Consider the following 20,794-nt stretch of genomic DNA (forward strand, 5'->3'; position numbering starts at 1 on the left):
ATATGGAGAGCCCGCTTGGAGACGGAGAAGCACATGGCACAGGGAGTGGTGCGCAGAAAAAAAGGCCAATCTGTCTGCACCAGATGAGGGGAATGCACCCTCGTTGTCTGATATCTTTGATGAGATCATCCTAAATATGTTCCTAGATTCTTATAGATTCCCATAATACAATATAATTGTAATGCATTGGCTTTAGTGAGGTAAGTACACACAGTCCCAGCCATAACAACAAAATTAGATTTAAAAAACGAAAAAAAAAACAATGGTACATAATTGGTATAATAATTTTTTCTTCTATTTTTTTTATTTTCGGTTTTCGGTGCCTCCCTAGTGTGTACGTCACCCTGGTAATCTCAAACAATGGCCCTACATAGAGCTCAGTACATGGTGGGACCAGGGAAAATGTTGTTTAAAAGTTTGTGAAGTAAATGTGTCGTTCCCCGCATGGGATATTTACTCTCACATCATCGCATCGCATTTTGCACAATGCGACTAAAAATCATTCACGATAAAAGTCGATCATAGTGAATAGAATACATTTATTTGTCATTGTAACAGGTACAACGAAAGTAAGCACATTCCATTACAGGAACAATAATGAAAGGGTGAGTCATTGTTTCATGTGAGTGATTCGAAAATGCTAATCAACAGTCCTGGTAATTTATTTTGACATCCCGCTAGTCATTATAGGAGTTAATTGTTTTTAAGAATTTTATTATGTCTGCCAAGGAGGTTATGTTTAGGCTGCATGTGTCTTTCTGTGAGCAGCATAACAAAAATAAGTCAATGATGAATTTTTATAATAACCTTGTGAAATAGAGGAGTGTGTTGTGCTGTGCTCTCCAAGTACTTTCTATAATTACATTTTTTTCGAAAAACTAAATTATAATAATGAGTTTTTAGAGAGGGCCCACGGTTGGTGTAGTGGTTAGCACTATTGCCTTTGCAGCAAGAAGACCCGGGTTCCTGGGTCCGAGCCCCGTTAAGAACAACTTCGGAACAAGGGCCTTTCTGCAAGCGTGGGTTTTCTCCGGGTTCTCCGGCTTCCTCCCACAGTCCAAAAACATGCGATATGGGGATTAGGTGAATTGGTCACTCTAAATTGACCGTAGGTGTGAGTGTGTGAGTGAATGGTTGTTTGTCTCTATATGTGGCCCTGCCCTGGCGAACTGTCCAGGGCGTACCCCGCCTATCGCCCAATGTCAGCTGAGATAGGCACAGCACCCCCCGCTACCCTCTGGTGGAGGAAAAGCTGTAGATAATGGATGGGATGGATGGAGTTTTTAGAGAAATATGTAAGAATTTTCTTTTTATTCATATTTTGGTCAAGATAATCCTGACATTACATTTTTATATTACCCAATGTATATACAGTACATGCAGCAAAAGCAGTCTTTATTGAAACTGCCAGCTTACAAAAACATCAACTAATGGATTTGGGTATGTTGGCAGTGATGTACCCTGAGGCCACTGGGTGTTGATGTACAAATACAATTGAAATTCTTTGAGCATGTCAGCATCTTGCAGGCTTGCCTCACCCAGTCTGCACAGAGGAAACACTCCTGCTTGCTTTCAATTCCTGAGTAACAGTTAAAACACTCCCACTGCTTAAACCTAGAGTACACTTCCAACCCTGGGCCACAGGCCAAGAGCAATAGCAGGAAGTGACATCATGATGACAACACAAAAGGGCAGCTTGGAGGCTGAAGAAGCCGCAATGCAGCCTCCTCCTCCTCCATCCTGCCCTGTGAGTCACAGGTCACAGAGCAGCGAGAAAACTCATTACAGTCCCAAAGGCTGCTGGGAAAAAAACAATGGTGTTGACGTCACACACACAAACACACACACACACACACACACACACACACACACACACACACACACACACACACACACACACACACTGAGGGACAGCTAGACCACCAACACATGCCCTCCAGCACAGGCCTCATCCATGGAATTCTGAACACACAGGGGAGAGGCAGAATCTGCTCATGGTTTTTAATCTCGCTCGCCGGCCGATGACCGTAACACCTGATGCTGCCAGATCCAGATGTGGTTCTAATGTGGCTGCTGTCTGGCAAATGTTAGCTGATTTTCAGGAAACAGCATCCTATCCTAAGCCCACATGAGATATTAAGTGGCTACAGGTGTGGGCCTGGTTCCTGGGAAATGTAGTTATTAATTTCTGGTAGTCATTGTATTAGTTGCATGGAAACAATGAGCTAATAATTAAAGAGCCTGTGCAGAAGACCTGGGATCCATCAGGACCTTGATAATTGTACATCTGTTTAAAGGAGGCCAGTGGTTGTGGTTTGGCCAAGACAGTTTAGCTCTTACATGGATAACGGGCATCAGAGGTATACATATGTGAAAATAGTAAGGACTACAATGACAGTCTCACAAAGGTAAGATTTGAAAAACTGACCTTATGCATTTGCCAATGTTTAGCTTACTAATGTCAAGCTATAGAACTCCAGGAGCTGATGTTACACAATCCTGTCTTGCAACAGTCAGAATCAAAACAAAGCTGTTTTGGCATTTTCGCATTCATAGATGAAGCATGTATACAAAGCAATGTCAGGCAACTTGTCTCTTTTCAAGATGTTTTCATACAACGTGAAGATTGTGGATTGCTGTTGTGGATAAGCAACATTTTATCGGATCACAAAAGATCCCGAGACACAGCAGAGGTGGATCACTGCCATAAAATGTGGGAGTGTAGAACACAGCATACTGATTGTAATTCACAGGTAGCCTATTCTGCTTGTAGTAATCACCTCATATCAGGTACAGAATCCACAATGACTGAATTTAATATCTTGTTTATTTTACATGATTGTATTGCAATAACTGTTCAATGTTGACAGAACGACACAGGACAAAGTCAGACAGCTTGCAAACTTAGCAATTCTCATCTTGTCTGAAAATCAACCATAAAGAAAATGAAAGTGGAGAGCGACGCAGTGCAGCACAACCCTCTTGCTATTCTGCTGCTCTCACCCCCACTGCTGAATGTTTGTGATTATTACTGAATTCTTACTTATCTATTTTTTTGTGATGAAGTGATGAAGATTCAGTGATGCATTGATGGCATCTTAATATGAAGTGTATGGGATAAGATAGCAGATTCAACAATGAGACAAGAGTGCTTAAGTGCCATTCACTGAGTAGAGTATGCATTTACCAACCAGCAGTGGTTGTTTTCCAGCCTTTCCTGTAAGACAAGCCCCTCAGGCAAGCAGGTAAAATGCTACGTCAATACATACATACTCGACTGGATGAAGGCTTCTTCTTGAGAAAGACGATGGTGAAGAAGTAAAAAAAGAAGAACAAATGATTCCAGTCCGACTCACATTTTGAAGGAGGATGGCATCACCTCTCTGCTTATTCATGCAGAACAACAAAATCGTGTCTGTGCAAGCTCACGAATTAGTGCTGTGGGTAACGAGGGCGTGAGGAGTGAAATGTCAGAGGAAACCAGAGGAGGAATTGTCTCCAGGTTGAGGAGGGTCAGGTCACTGCGGCCTGAAGGAGGACATGAGGCAGAATCACCGGCCTCTCCTCTTGAGTTTGAGGCCCCATTTTGTCAGCCTTGTTAAAAAGATTGTAATTCAATAAGATGCCACAGCCTTGGGCTCTGTGTACATCATGTGACCAAAAGAAGCACCAGTGTGTGAGTTTATCAGGCTTGTATGCATGTGCGTGAATAATCTGTCAAGTTGGGTGTTCATGCTCTAGTGTGATACCATGCTATACAGTTTGTTCTCTGATTTTCTAATTTGTATTCAGCATCTGTTTGACAATATTATCTAGTTTAAGTAAGATAAAATTATTTCCCGCCCCTAGGGTCACAGTGATGCACATACTGCCTTTGATTTGGCGGAGATTTTACGCAGGATGCCATACGCTGACGCAACCTTCCCATTTAGGAGAGCAAGGGGATATGGGTACCTCGCTCAGAGGCAACCCTCCAGTTACAAGCCAAGTTCCCTTTCCACTTGGCCATGGGCTGTCCTAAAGTTCTAAAACAAACAAATGAGTCTGAACAGCTCACGAGTAACACATATCAATGCAGCCAAGACTTTGATCAAACGGTTTTATGAAGCAACGCTAGGGCTTCATAAAACAGTTTAATCGACTTAAACTGCTTAAGACAAATAATTATTCATATGGGGTCACTATATGCAAATGAATGACGTTTTACATGCACACGCAAACACACACACACACACAAACACACACCCACACGTCAGAGAATAACCCAGGTTTTAGGGTTGTTAACTGGTTTTAAACGATCTACAGTTCGGCTCGATCCTCGTGTCGGACATCTCTTCCTGTGACGGCACTCGAGTTGTTTTCCGCTGTTGATATTGTCAGAGAACTAGTGGGGGGAGGGGAATGGAGCGGAGAGGACGGGAGCTGAGAGAGAGCAGTTAAAAGGAAAAATCTGAAAAATCGATTTCAATTTCAAATCGATTAATCGCCCAGCCCTAAGCAACGAGTGTATGTATTGATAACGAGGGGTGCAGGGTGTGACATCTCATCGACTATGACTCATTTTAAATTGAAACTGAAAGCTCATCACCGGTGCTTCAGGCAGGAATTTCATAACCGCGTTGTCATGCTTTACTCCTACTGAACAGGCTACTATCACACAGAAGCCAACCCCAGAAACAGACCTGTTGACTCATGTTTGGCCCCAACTTCAGAGTCATGGCCCCATTTACCCGTGGGACTTTATAATCTGGGAGGGGCCTTGGCAAAATGACAAAATGGAAAAGCAATTGCTCCACAGTTTCCACCCTTCCTCCATGTTCCTTCCTCTGCTCCTCAAACTGGAATTTGCTTCTTTTTGTGCAGCTCCTGCTATAACAGGCTGTCTGCTCTGACTCAGAGAGAGAAAGAGAGAAAGAGTCTGTGTGTGACAGTGGGATAAGTTTCGGACCCCAACACCCGTGTCTTAAGGTCACGCTGGGTGGAGACCGTCACTGACAAATCATCTACACTCTGGCAAACTAGGCAGGAATAAACACTGAGGTAAGACCACAAGGAAAAGAACAACATACTGACAGAAGAAGGTGGGCTGCCATAAAACAGATGTTAGGCAAAGTCAGCAGAGTTCTGGTATCACAGAGGAGGAATTTCATGGGGGGGAAAGGATAAAAGACAAAACAGAACAGAAAAGAAAAAGAAAGAAGCCTTGTTCCTGGAAGTAGAGTGAAACCTACCGTCTTCAGCCGCTTCACTGCATCCTCACATATGTGCATCCCCCTGGACTCCTCCACCTCCACATGCCCCAGGTACTGCAGGGTAAAAAGGACAAGAAGAGAGACAAAAAGATAGACTGAGTGAAAGCAGTGAGAAACTTTTCCTGTGACTCTCTGCACTGAAAATTAAATGAGGCAGCTAAAATAAACTCTGGAAATAGGTTGGATATCTAGTACACTGTGACTGGTGATTTATAAATGTAGTTAGTTACAATTTTAAGGTCAGCCACAGTTAAATTGCCCCCGTTGGATGCTAATTTTGAAATATGGCAGAAAGGAAAACAATATAAATGGACAAATGCTGAAGTAAACAAGTGACTGTATGAAAAAAGGATTACACGAGAAAAACTAATCAGGAAAAAAATAGACAGGCTGGTTCCACATCTTTCTCCAAATTTAGTCAACTATTTCGTTCTCAGTTATTTGCACCAGCTGCTTAAGAGTTGCACCAGTGTATATGTATATTTGTTAGTTTATCCTCATAATAACATTGCATTGTTACTTACCACATAAAAATAAACAATCTTGAATCATTCATGTAGACATGGAAATATGACATTTTAATGTTCAGTGTGTGAGATGAGGTGAGGTTTAAGAGTACTTCACCGATTAGCATTTAGCTTTGTATTACTAGAATGGGGTATAATTTTTGAAAAATTGTGCTTACCAACCTCAGTTTCACCGGAGGTGAAAAATAACAGTATTTTTTTGTTACATGCCCACCAGTGACAATTGGTCCTGTTAGAGTAACATTCTAGCGATACAATCTGGGAATGAGGTCCTGTCCCGCTATGGATGGGTCTAAAAAGTGCAGAATTAGCATTGCAGTTTCAAGCCTCACACAAAGGCTCTGAACAAATGTCACTGGAGGGCACATAACAAAAACATTTATGAAGATATTTCTCGACTCAGGGGAAACTGAGATTGGGAAGCACAATTTTTCAAAAATGCTACCCCTATTCTTTTAATACAAAGCTAAATGCAAATCGGTGAAGTATTCCAAGTGTTTCCACTTAGCAGAAAAGTAATGTAAAATAACTGTAGAGATTTTGTTTTATTTTGAGTGGACAACTATCTGAATGTATGTTTATTACCACAGAATAAGCACTTTACTTTAACATCAGCAGAAGGTATTCTATACCAAGGCTGCCATTTTGTCCATTTTTAATAGACAAACTAAACATCTTTTGAATTTTGATCCAAGGGCTACATATGTTCTGCAACACACTCTGAAGGGAGGGGTGAGACAAGTGATATTCATCTGCATCATATAACATCACCAATAGATGTTGCCAAATCCTGCACAATATACGACAGCTTGTGAACATCATCATGGTCATGTTTTTCATTATAATAATAATAATAATTCTATACCATCAAAGGTCTTGGCAAACCAACATAACCTAATTATATTCAAGGTATTATCATGTATGAAACACAATTAACCTCCCATCTGGGAGGTTAGTTTGCAACTGAGAGCAGTTCAATTACAAGTGTAGCTGCTGTTTTGATTTTTACAGACCTATTTCCCTTCTCTGTGCTTTCACATGAAAAGAAAAATTACCATAAACGCCACACAGTTCACAAGGTAATTAGTAAATAGCCATCTAGTAAAGAATATACTCAGTATGACACATTTTAATTTGCTGTACTATATGTGACCACCACCAAAAGCCAGTATTTCTCAGATGCAGCTCAGGACATTGACGCAATACTTTTTCTCTGATTAACATTTTCCTGGAGGAAAGCCTGAGCTCCAACCACGTCACCACCGACATCACCTCCTCCAGCTCCACTCTCTATGCCTCCCTCCCCTCCTTCCCCCTTGACACCCTGCTGCATGTCACTTCAGACTCAGAACTGTGACCGCTCCAGGAGCCATTGTGCCTGACAGGAAGTCCTTACCCTTCCCTTATAGATAAACACAAGGCGAGTGACGCTGACCTGTGCTTGTCACCACCCTCCCTCCCTGCTATTTTAAGACAAGCGACACCACAACTCTGATTCACACCAACCATGCATGAGAACACATGTGTGCTCACAATTAGGAATGTAAAAAACACAAACGTGCACAAACTGTTGTGAGGACGAGGAGGAGGAGGCAACTGTTGGTAAAGACAGCGGAAGCAGCAGAGCCACAGATCGAGGATAAGACTGCCAGGAGAAGAGGCTGAGGCTATACATCCAAGGCGCCTTTTTAAACGATTAATGTGTCCATCATTTTCTTGGTTAATCAGTTAGTTGTAGGGTCCAGAAAATGTTTCCCAAATCTTTAAATGACGTTCTAAAACGTCTTGTTATGTCGGCAAATCAAAATGATTTCGGAGTAGTTTGCCTTTAACTGTATAATCACATTCATTGCAGCCCTAACTACAACAGAGATTACAATAAACACAGCGTTCTCAGCAATGGCTGAACTGTTTGTTTCGAACCGTCAGGGCTTCATAAACAAGGTAAAGACGCAGATACACACCAAAAAAGAAACTTCCGGTCTAGTTCCGCTTTAACAATAACGTTTGAACAGATGGGTTTAATGAGATATTAGATTTTCCTCTTTCTGATATCTGACAGAGTGATTTTTAAACAGTATCAGAGCAATACATACACTAAGTATTGTATCATCCCTAATGAAAGCAGTGTTTTCAGATAAAAACGATCTGCAGCCAGCTGGAGTGACCAACTCCACGCTGCCGACCCACTCTCCAACCCTGATGATCATGTTTTCAGCAACATGCTTATGGGACAGGATGACATAAGTGAATATAACTCCAACACAGAAGACAAGTCTGTGAGCCTCGGTTCATTGGTTGATGACGACGGGCAGGATATTTAAGGATAACATTTTGCCCAGTTAAAAACACAGCCTCAATACTTGAGTTTTTAATCCTAAGTGTTGCATGACACTCCTGCTAGTATCTTGCTGGCAACAAATCTCAGGATGCTTCAATATTCACATTTAATAGGAGCACTTAATTAATTTGGTTCTTAATCCCCAGTTTATTTGTGGACTCACTTGCAACTAAACCCACAGTGGGTCTGGATGTAGTTTATATATATTATGATATTGTGTGTTTATGTTATCGTGTTTTTTTCGTTTTTTATTAGTGAGGAATCTCAGAGATATCTTATTTACATTTTTCAGTCCCTGGGTGTAAGTTTGTGGTGTGAAGGGCCAGCAGAGTTAACATAAACACAGTGAATGAAACACTGGGGTGCATTTAAATCCACATTTCGTAAATATCTGAAGCAGCTGATAAGGAGGAGCATGTGAAATCAAGACTGCAAAACAATTAGAAATAAATAACAGCCCTGCATTGTTTTAATCTTTTTGTCTGTCTCTTTAGACTGTTTGAATCTTCAGAGAAATAGATGATACTTGTGTCTCATGTCTGAACAGTTGAGTATGTAGCTGTAACCACCAGCTTTGATTATTTGTTATCATTAATTATAAGGTGAAGGGAAAATGATCTACCATAAGCTGCCCTGATTAAACAAAACAAGATCAGCATCGGCCAAAGAAAGACTGGATGAAATCATATCAATGTCACAGAGGCGAAGGTGACTTTGCAGGTAAAATCCAGGAATTAATCAAGGATATTGGACATAAATCAGCTCCAGCAAAGATTCTGTCACATTTTTGACAAAATGAGCTGTAGCAACCTTACAAAGCTGAGTAACGGCAAGAGACGAGCTCGAAAAACAACGCACAATTAAATATTTAAAAAATTAAACCTGCCAAGGATATACAGGTCTTATCTGTATCTTTAGTTTGTAAACAACACACATGCAGTTTCATTTGAACACTAACTTCAGCTGTAAATCTACATTTGTACATAACAATAACATTATTGTTTGTCCAGAACAAATTGTACAAATCAAACACACTTGCTGTATGACATGTTAAAGGCTCAGTCCCACAAATAATCTTTAACTCTAACTTAGTGTCAAAGATGAGAAGGGAAAATTCCCACTTAAATTTCACCATCAAGCATCACCACAAGCCCTCCTTTTCTCCCCACACAACTTTGACTCCTCCACTAATCTATTTGTTATACTGTAACTTTTAGAGATGAATCCACTGCAACTATTTCAACCCACACAAATAAGCTCCTTTCAGCCACCAAGAGCAGGAGATGAGAAGCAGGAGGGGGAGGAGGGAGACACAGGAGTAGCGTGGTAGTTTGCAGTGGCATTCTCAATATCTTAATAGTTTAATTTTAAAGGTAAGAAAAAAAACTACAGTAGTATAAAAAATAATAATAATGATCAGGAATAATGTGCATGGTGGTCAGTTCCCTAGAGTTTAAAATATGGTAAGTATGCATACTGACTATACTGACTGTTGTTTGATAATTGGAAAATCTTTTTTAATAATTAAATCAAGTTATCTGGTTTATCAGCTTTCTTAAATGTGAATATGTTTGAAAGTTTCATGAAAACCGATTCATTTTGGTTTGTAGTCATAATTTTGAGGTTTGAGAAACAGAGACCAACATTTTCCAAAATATTCTAAAATTCCTATAGACCGAACAAGTGATACATTCATTGAGATAATAACTGACAGAATAGTCAATCGTGAAAAAAGAATCCATAGTTGCAGCCCTAGTTATTTTGCTGATTTGATTTGCCGTGTGTTAAATTAAAACAAAATATAAGAAGGCACCGTACATCTGGAGGAGTAGAGTAGTTACTAGTAGACAAGTCTATCTTTGAACACAGCGTTAAGAGAATTTATGGGGAGCATTAGGTCACGAGGAAGGTATGTAAGAACACATGTGTTTGGAGGAAAAATTGGAAGAGCACTTAGAGGAAACATTCAATGCTGGGCATTTCACACACTCCTAATACACTGGGGCTGAACAATCAATAGAAATGTTATTGAAATTGTAATAAGCTCACATGCTATATCCACTTCACAAGGGCTAGAAACTTTAACTAAAATGTCACAAGACAGCATTAATATAAAGGATTGTAGTGCTACACAGATACCTCAGCCGACAAATCAGAATCTCCAGATGTAAGGGAATATGCTTGTTTGGTCCAAACCGGTGCAAAAATCACCTCATCATCATTTTCTTTTCTCCACTACCTCACTTCCTCTGCCCTGTGAAGGTATTTAAAATTCCCCTTTCTTGCACAAATGCACACTTAACTGGTCTACAACAATTATTATTATTATTATTTTATTTGACTATTCGATTCGTTTGGTCAATAAAATATCTGATATCCGGATTTTCACAAAACACATTTCAGATCACTTAGGTCTCTAAATTCAGGCTTACTTGTGGTCCCCATAGTCTGTAAGAGCAGAATGGGAGGCAGAGGCTTCAGTTACCAGGCTCCTCTCCTGTGGAACCAACTCCCAATGACAGTTTGAGAGGCGGACACTCTCTCTGTATTTAAAGTTAGACTTAAAACTTTCCTTTTTGATAAAGCTCATAGTTTGAGATGGCTCAGGGAAACCTGGACCATCTCTTAGTTATGCAGCTATAGACCAGACTGCTGGGGGAATTCCTGTGGTGCACGCAACCTCACTCTCTCACACTCAGGGCATGAATATGACGTCATTATATGTCATTAACCTTGTTCTTTCTCTCTGTTGTTTGTGTCTTTCCTTCCTTTCCTCTCTCTCTCTCTCTCTGTCTCCTCATCTTGTAGGTTGCAGGATCCAAATCCAGTTTCGAGGCTACTACTATTATTATTACTATCATACATTTCATCACATTATTATTATGCTATAATTAAAAGTCGATATCAGTAAATTTTTTATCAACAATTTCTGCTGCTGCTTATATAAATGACTGTAGTTCTATAAACATGTCATCACTGACTCCTAACTGTCCTGTATGAACTTATAACTTGACACAGTTGTTTATCTGCTCCTGGTCTCTTTCTTCTGTCTCTCCCTCATGTCCCTCTTGTCCTTTCTCTGCCCTTTCTGCCCACCACCTCTCCTCTATCCCTCATTTTTCCTTTCATCCCAACCGGCCGAGGCAGATGGCTGAACATCTTTGAGTTGGGCACTGTCAGAGATTTCTTCTTCTGGTAAAAGGGAGTTATTTTTCTCTCCACTGATGCCTAGTATTTGCTGAATTGTTGGCTTTCTCTGCTCTGCATGATGTTGTCTATGTACATTGCCTTGAGATGATGTATGTTGTGATTTGGTGCTATACAAATAAAATGTTATTAAATGAAGTTTAATTTAATTTAATTTAACTGAAGCTGAAAAATCAGGGAACTAATTTTTAAGGAAAAAAGACGCTCACAATTTACCAGTTACCATAATGATAAATAGTAATATAACTAGTAATTAGTCATGGATTCATTGCTGCAGCCCCATTTAACAATATCTAGTGACCAACTACAGAGTCAAACTTTCTCTTTCTTGACTCTGAGGTTTTCAATTCCTCTCTAACCTGGTCGAGGTGATCATCAGACCCATGTGAGGAAGAGGAAGTGTATCGTTGTGGCTCTGTTTTTGAAAGTGAAAAGGTTTTTTTGTTGCCACAATACAGTAAACTCTCCACTCCCATCAACCGCAGCACTTCAGGTTGAGCATTCAAAGATCGTCTGCACAGAGCTGTGTGAATTATTTTGTTCATTTGTCAGGTACAATTGGAAGTTTTTATTACAAATGTTGTATATTTTAACTCTCACTTCATTGTGCACACATATCCCACAGGTTTGGAAGGCGAAAGCAGATAAAAAGGCAACCTAAATAAAAGCCGCGTTCACACTGCCTGACTGCTTGTGATTTATCACGGGTAGTGTCCTTGGGGAGCTGGGTGACATGCAAGTTACTCTGAAGTATGAGTGTGCCATAGTAAGGTCACACTCTGTGTGAGATTTGTGCGTTTGCAGGTGTGTTTATGTGCGAGGAAAAAAAAACAGGGAGGGTCACCTTGACTGCGAAGCTGCATTTGCCACTGCGGACCGCCTCTTCGTCCGTCTGCCACTGGTGTGGCCGACTCGACTCCGGCACGTAAATGTCTTTCTTCCGGCGGAAGCTCTGCCGTAGCTTATTCATCACTGAGCTCCCTGTGATGAGAAAAAAAAACACTTTTGAAAATTGAGTCAGATAAAAAGATACAGATGGAAAATACAAACATTAAATTCCGGGTAATTTCAGAGTCAGATGGCACACATTTCCAGTGTTGTGTAGTGTAAAAATATTTGAAGAACAGAGATGTAGTGGGACACTGAACACCACACCAACAAGAAGCCTAGCATGTTAGATTCTTCCTATTTTCCTGCCTAGTCTGAAGTCTCTACAAAGTGCTCTGAAGCAGCATAACATAGAGACATAAACATGGCGAAGAGGAGGAGGGATGCTGCTTCTGTTAGTTGGAATAGTGACACCAAAGAACGTTCCGTTGAGATTTGGCAACAGTACCCCCCCCCCCCCCCCCCCCGCCTCTTTGACGTCCCTGACCACGACAAAGTTAAAAAACAAAAATGTTGGTGAGAAATAGCCGAGACACATCAGCAACCTGGTGAGTAATGACTGCAACTCCTTGCTTCCTCCCACCTCTGCCGATGACCTATGAACTTGTGCAGGGTTGTGAACAATGATTGGGGTCATACTTGCCAGTGTTGCCAGTCCCCAAACAAGAAGGCAAGAACCCGTGCCACTGTGATTGATAATCTGACGTGGTGCCCATCATGAAAGACAAAAAGTCTGATCCCGTTATATAAAGTGCTAAAATATAACTCTTCTTTTGTGTTCTGACTGATTAAAATAGTGGCTAAACTCTGAACACACACACTTACGCTTCAGTGGGGACCAAAGCAGTAGTAGAGACGCATTATTATCACTAATATGATCGCAGTTTAACATCATACGGTACACAAACACAGAGTTGGTTTAGCGACAGTGCTGCTCTCTGTCTCCCTCTTCCTCTATCAGTGGTACTGCAGCCTCATAGCAGAAATCAGCAAACTAGGGTTCTGGTGTGTAACCCAGCCATATGTTTAGACACACCTTAAAAATCATTAGCAGAACACTGTTCTTTCAATATTTCTTAGTACTATTTTCCAACAACTCAAATGAATGAACTCAATGACTCAATATCCTGTGTTTAATGATCGACAAGAAGTTGATGATTGTGCAGGACAACAGTGCTGCACGGCCGCTGTTTAGTGCCAGTAAATAGGAAGGCTTAAAAACAGACATTAGCGCTCGACACGGTAAACTGCTGTCTCTTGCAAGGAGGAACAAAAGTGTTGGAGCCTGAGTCATTAAAGAGTTGTGAGTCAATGCAGCTTAAATAAACAAAGCCCCTAAATAAAGTCTGTTCCTCCCACTGAGAATTTCGAGTTTCGACAGCACCAGATGATATGCATATGCAGACAATTTTAGCTTCATCGCTTTTACATCATAACTGAATGTTCAATTACTATTGGTAACCAACTGCAAATACCAGGAACATTCATGAGGATGAAGATGTACACCTGAAAAGTCTCAATCCACATACAAATAATGAAATTGACTTGCTGCTCCATCTCCTTCAGCAGCTCAGGCTGTAGCCTAGATCATCCATGACAAATTAATTGGACAGACCAGCTAATCACACTGGTCTGTCTCTGGTCCTCTAATAGATCCGGTCCAGACTGTCTTTGTGTATCTGCAAGATGAGCTCTTTGGAGTCTTTAAAAATATTTTTAATGGAATAAACATGAAGCATCCAAGTTCAAGGACTAAACAACCATTCTTCTCCCTGTGCACAGATTTGTGTACGGCACACAGCTGCACAGCTCTACAAGAAAATAGGATTTTTTTACCCTCTTGAAATAAGAAGAAAAATAGAAAATCCGTTTATGGCACTCAAAATTTACTGCCAGTATTTGACACTACAACATGAATCAAACTAAATGTACATCATTAAACAGACTGTAAGTCCTCTTGGCTTCGGGGGAATCGTAGGTGCAAAAAAAAGCAAAGGTCCAATTAAAAGTTGCTGATCCAAACTAGATCTGAGAGGTGCATCAATCAGAGGAAACCAGGCTTATGTGTCTTGGACCAAGACATATCTGGAGTCATTCAGTCATGCAATTCAGATTTTCAGCACATGAGCAGAGCACATATTCCTTGACTAACAAGTTACATCCACCAAGTTGTCAGCTGATGCTTATCTGGTGGGATTAAAAGGTTTTTAATCCACAAAATGTGTCTGTGTGTCTGCACACACACACACAGGAACAAGCAGAAACACTCCTGCACATGCTCACGCACATTTACACCTACTTAACTACCACACACACTGACTGGACTGAGCTGTCTGATTGCATAATGTATCCTGCCCTGTGAGGCAGTAATGGCTGGAAGTACAAAGTGTGTTTGAGGTGAGGCTGTCTTATCTATCCGTTTCAGGCTCCAGCTCTGTGGGCAGCACACAATGAAACACTGAGTCACAACCAGGCCCCCGAAATGCACACAAACACATCAAACTTCCTTCTGTCACTAAAGGAGGAACATGGATTGAGAAAACTTTTTAAGAGACTGAATCTAAATGAAAACATGCCGTTTAGTCTAATTTACAAGCCAACAACATTTTATTAAGTAAATATGACTTCTAAATAACAGCCGGTCATTTAGCCAAATTAGTTTGAGTGGCCAAGCTCAAATAACAGAGACTGATTTCACACAGAGATTTTGGCTTTAGTTGGTGGATTTTCTTCTCCTCTTCTGTAATAAAAACTATTGTCAGGCACAGTTTATCATGTCTACTGTTTGTTCATAGAAAGTCAATCATGATGTGAGCACAGACTGATGAGAGGTGCAATTAATTTATGTCAGAAGTCGGAAAAAAAAAAGGGCACAAACGCAGGCTAGCCATCATTAGTGATACCAGTCAATAACAACACTCCACACTGTATGTTGCAGATTCAAACAGCAGAGCAACAAGAATGATCACTGCTATGTGTATGAATAACTTAATGAGAGACAAATAAGACATACGTGGAATCAAGATTTTCACTATAGGTGCAAGTGGCAGCCATCTTTGAATCTGAGGTTGCTTCAACTTACTCAGTTGGAAATCAATCTCCAGGATTCGCATTACAATGGAAACATCTGACTAGGAACTAAAAGCCTGCAAGGAACTCAGAAATTCTGACTTTTGACTACAACTGGAACATATCATTGGATTCTATAAATTGAAACCTGAAATGTCGGGTTCTAAATGAAGTATATGTGAGGGTTTGAGGGACGTTTAAGTCTACAAGAAAATGACCATACACTTTGAAAGTTATCCATCTGTGATTCAAGGTTTTAGTTTATATTTTATAAATTATTTACAGTCGAACAGACGTCAAAGGTCCAGCGTTTAAATATTATTGACATCTAATAGTGAGACTTAAGATTGTAACAAACAATTGCCCAACCACTGTGGAATCCCCTTTCATGCCAGAAAAGATGTTTTACTTTGAAGTATGCATAGTAGCTTCTGTGTTAAAAAACGCAAAATGCAAGGAAGGCCCTTGCCTCCGGTTCGTAGAAGACTTACTTAAAAGCTACAAACAATTTGTATTTTAAAGGAATTAAACACCTACACAAACACATGTACAGGTAGTATATTCAATGTTGGTCTGACAGCACATGCCATACCACCTTGACCTGCCAGTCCCAACACACTCATTTCAGACTCTTCTGAACAAACGACACAATTTCAAAACATCAGTTCACAAACCAATGTATGACATCACAGGTTGCCACTTGCCCTCTGTCACACTGTAGGCAGAGATAAACATTCTCAAGGTGAGCAGTCAGAAGAAGGACCAAGAGATTATGTCTAATGAAGGCTTAGATGAGAGCAAATGGTTGATGTTTAACATTTTTCAGGTGTGTACAAAAATGTGCTTGACAGCAAAATAATAAGTGTTTGAAGACAAGACAACTGAGTGAGGAGTGGAAAGAATATCGCTTCATCCTTCACTCTGGCTCTCTCCAAACACACTCGTTTATTTAGGTCATATCTTGTTTGGGCTCACTGCAGTGCCAGTGACAGCCTGCATACTACCAGCCCGCAGAGTGAGGAGGAGAAGCAGGAGGAAAACACATTTGTCTGCTCATGAACACTTTGTCTTCTTCCCTGCAACAAATAAGTACAACATACGCTACACGCAACAATGCAATACACTACACGACAATAGCATTTGTGTACAAGCAGCGTGGCATGCGTTTGATGTAAATATTCAAACCTCGATTATTACACAGGAAACCACCCACTGTTGTTTGTAGAACCAATCAGCTTCTACTCTGGTGTTTTAACCTCTTCTTCCCTGACCCTCTTTTTGGAGACCCTGCTCGAAAATGACATGCCCAAACTAAATAGAGTAAATCTCTGCAGTTATGTATCAAAATAAAGATAGCACTTGTGAGATTCCACCAGAGGTGTAAAGGCCACATTATACTTCTCCGACTGCGTATGCGTTATCCGTCTGCGTCACCACGGAGACGCCTCGAGCATTTATACTTCTGCGTCGTGGTGACGGACACTCGCTGCAATTTCCCGCCCGATCAGTAGGGGTCGCTGCGCAAGGTTGTTGTGCTTCTGGCTACAGTGAGCAATGGCGTCCGAGAAAGAAAGAGAGAGAAAGACTGTTGTTGTTGAAAAAGTGGCCGTTTCTCACTTTTCTGTGTCACGGAACGCAGTTTTAAGATAATTTTAGGCGAGAAATAGGCCATTTAGAGTCTAAACATGTGCTGTGTGTGTTAAGATATGACGTATTTATAGTTCGGCAGCGGCGTTATCGGCGGGGATCAGCTCCGCCTCTGTCAGGACGCCCGGAGCGCACTGAGAGCCGGCACAGAGCAGCTTAGCTCGGCCTGTCCTGAGGACCAATCGCAGCTCTTGCCGTCTCCGTAGTCCCTTGACGGAGTGACGGACACTTAAAAAATATTTCGTGCACCCGGAGACGACGCAGAGGCTCTTCGACAGGTTCTGCGTCGACGCAGAGGACTCTGCGTAGCTACGCAGAGCACTTTACGCAGGAGTATAAATTGGGCTTAAGTTTCACTGTAGATGCCACTGTGTCAGAGTAAATGTACATGGAACACCACATAAATTAAGGATTTTTTTCTCTCGCCTAAAAAATCATTGCTTTTTAAAGCAAATATCACCTTTAAATATGCAGCAGGAGCTTAAAACACATGGAGGTCATGTAACAGCATGTGGACATGAGCTGTGCAAAGTCTGATGCTGCTGAAGTGAAGCAGAGTGAAATTACAGAGGTTTTAGTAAAGATATGTCTAGGCGTCAAAGTATTAAAACCCATTTAATTTCATTTACATATCACTATTGGTCTAAAAAGAACTTGTTTTGGAAAAATGACTCTGTGACTCTGCAGCGTCTTCAGTTATGCAGCGCCATAGCTCTTGCTTACCTTGGTCAATTAGGGTGATTGACAGCTCGTTTTAAACCGGTAGAATCAATGTGCTTGTGAATCACTTCATTAGCGAGTCAAAAGGACATAAATGCATATGACGTATTTGTGCGGACATTCACCTTTCTCTAATCAGAACAATCAAATGTCGCTCTGTAATGATCAATCAGACCAGGATTTGTTCCCAAAGCATGCTGGAAAGTGTAGTTCTTCATTAGAAGTGGTTTTGTTCCTGTGGAAATAACTTGTTTTGATAAACAGCAAAGGTAAGACAACATTTCTGCTAGTACTTCTTCAAAGTGCTTGCTTGCTCTTATTTTGGGGCTGGATCCGGGAATCTTGGTTGTAGTGATAAAAATGGTACCGCTGAAATCTGTGGATTCTCCGCTGTCCAGTGGACATGTTTTTTTTGTTTGCATAATCAAATATGCCGCTTTTCAATGTGTGCGCTGTAACGGTTTTTTTCTCTCCTGCTGTTTGATCCATCGGTGTTTTAACTGTGTTTTGTGAACATAAGAATGGTTTATATGAGATATTAGCTGAGTTTCTGACCTTTCTGTGGGTATGCAGCATGTCTGTGTTTGTTAGTTAGATATGGTCTTATGCCGCTTTTGTTGCTGCGTCTGACGCTTCCCCCGGTACCGGTGAAGAAGAGGTTAAAAAGCAGCTGTCAGTTTGAAGCGGCAGCCTCCACAGACGAAGACTGACAAAGACATTGGAGTCTATGCAGGAGTCCAACAAGGAAGCTAATGAGGCTAAGTGCCTTTCTGCAATTGTTACCATCTTTCACATATGAGCACTTATCCCATTCCTGTTCATGTCTCTTCTCGTAGATACTACAAACCTCACATTCAATCACAGCACCACCGACTCCGCTCCCTTCACTGGCTTCCTGTAGCTGTGCGCATCTGCTTCAAGACTCTAGTGCTTGCGTTCCATGCTACAAACCGATCTGGCCCAGCCTACATCCAGGATATCAGTCCCTACACCTCAGCCCGTCCATTCCGCTCTGCATCGACATACCGGCTTGCTGCCCCCTCACTGAGAGGATCCTAGTCCAACTCACGACTGTTCGCTGTCCTGGCTCCCAAATGGTGGAACAAGCTCCCCATCGACATCCAGACAGCAGAAAGCCTCCACATCTTCCGCCACCAACTAAAAACACACCTCTTTCAACTCTACCTCAACTAAGACGAAAAAAAAAAAAAAAAAAAACTGCACGCACTTGTACATTGCATTTATGACTAGCACCTTATCGTTTGGCATATTGGAAGCACTCACATACTTCTAGCTCTCGTTTGTACCCAAATGTTGAAATGCACTTATTGTAAATGACATGTAATGTGTCCTGGAATTAACTCATACGTGTCTAGAAAAGGACATCTTTGCTAAAAGGGAATCTCAATTTGGTTTAGATATGGTTTTAGACACATTTAGATATTGCATTTCATTGTTATTCTGAAAAATACTTGAGTCTTACAAGCAGATGAAGGCCCATTATTGGTCCATGGTGTTTTTGCCTTATCTCACAGCACTTTACTAAACTCACCTTCTAAATCACTTAACACTCACACTGCTGCCAGCTTACAACCCACACACCTCCTCTACTGCTGCAGCTAAGAGAGACAAATAGGGGGCAGAGGGAGTGTAAGTGAAAACATATAGTCATGTGCATGGGTGAGAAAGCATATTATTCATTTTTGTGAGGTGTTAGCGCTCAGCCAAGCATATGTACCTGATGAGCCAGCGTACAGCATGTGTATCTGTAATCGCCAACAGGAACGTGTAGTGTTGCCAAAATGTGAAATGTTTGGAATGAGGTTCAGAATCCATCAACAAACTTTTCTCCTTCTGGTGAGGACTTTTGTCCCGTTTGTGCCTCACACTGTACTCAAATGTAAAAAAAAATAATAATAATAATGTAATTTTAATGCTTGACAGTGAGAGAGTCTGACACAAGGTGCTTTTGGAAATTAGCAGAGCTGAGTGTGTTGTAGCCGACTTGTTGCTGTTGCTAAATTGAGGGTAAAGTGGTGTCTGCCATTGTTGCACCCAGGAAGATCAGCTTTGTCCCTGAGCTACGTTTGAACATTGTAACATTGAGCTGAAACTAGGGATGGCATGATAACACTTTGTAATGTCCAATGTCTCAAACTCAAGTATCTGCCAATACCAATGTCACGGTCATTTTTAGACCTTTCAAACCATGAAGCTGTTAACAACACCTGTGCCATTCCAAAGATAATTATCCAACTGTGTAACAAATATTCTTCTCTCATAAAGCAGAAATAAACAGACCACAAATTGACTCAGCTAAGATACTATTGCTGATTTGTGTTTACATTTATCTAGTCTTGACTAAAATCGGACCAATACCAATACTGAGTATACAGGGTTTTCCCTGGGTTTTGTTAAAACCAAGGTGGCACATTTATTTTACCTATTCTTATAAGGCTATACCTCAATATCTCTGGTGGAGGATAAAGCGGTAGATAATGGATGGATGGATGGAACTTAGTAACACTTGTAACTCATTCGCCACTCCATCAATATTTCACTCACTGATCCAGAGTGGTAGTAGTAAATACATATGTGGTTAAATTAAGAATTACCTTTACAGTGATTAAAGCAACAAAAAAAAATCTTATCTCTATCCCGACACTTACTGTATCCGACTGGTCATACCTGCTCCGGTGAATTTTTGGTCTGAGCCGAGCAGTGCGTCTATGGTGCGTTCAAGGACATCGGCAGGGTGGGAATTCACATCTTTTTTGACAGTTTGCCCAGTTCCACTAGTGAAAACGCCACTTCAGTTTTCATTCACTAACTTAATCAACACAGGACGTTTGTCTCATCTCCGTCTCGTGAGAGTATTGTTATTATTGCCGCCAAACTTATTGTGGCGACGGAGAACTTTAATGCCTGCGCATTCCTTCCCCGTCCGCACTATAGAGGCACTACTATTCTCATATTTCTATTGTGCCAAGATCTTTGGAAACATTGTTTTCTGCCCTTTTTCAACCCTTTTTCAACCAAGGCGGTGGCCAAAATCCCCAGGCCACCGACAGGCAGGGAAAACCCTGGGTATAGTATCAGCTCATCCCTGACTTAACCCTAGAACACTAATATTACCTTTTATA

The 20,794-nt window shown here is 41.0% G+C and overlaps 1 protein-coding gene across 2 annotated transcripts in view; it reads right to left on the reverse strand.

The window, feature by feature from the left end:
• Positions 1–20,794, reverse strand: part of numb (NUMB endocytic adaptor protein) — a 65,816-nt gene that overhangs the window by 13,234 nt on the left and 31,788 nt on the right. For both annotated transcript variants that reach the window (XM_083886032.1, XM_083886031.1), the window contains exons 2-3: positions 12,172–12,308; positions 5,232–5,306 (exon numbers count right to left, since the gene is read on the reverse strand). In XM_083886032.1, the coding sequence (XP_083742158.1) occupies positions 5,232–5,306; positions 12,172–12,297 (201 nt within the window). In that variant the 5' untranslated portion in view covers positions 12,298–12,308. The remainder of the gene's footprint in view (positions 1–5,231; positions 5,307–12,171; positions 12,309–20,794) is intronic.

This window comes from Microchirus variegatus (genome assembly GCF_963457635.1).
Source record: "Microchirus variegatus genome assembly, chromosome: 3".
NCBI lineage: Eukaryota > Metazoa > Chordata > Actinopteri > Pleuronectiformes > Soleidae > Microchirus > Microchirus variegatus.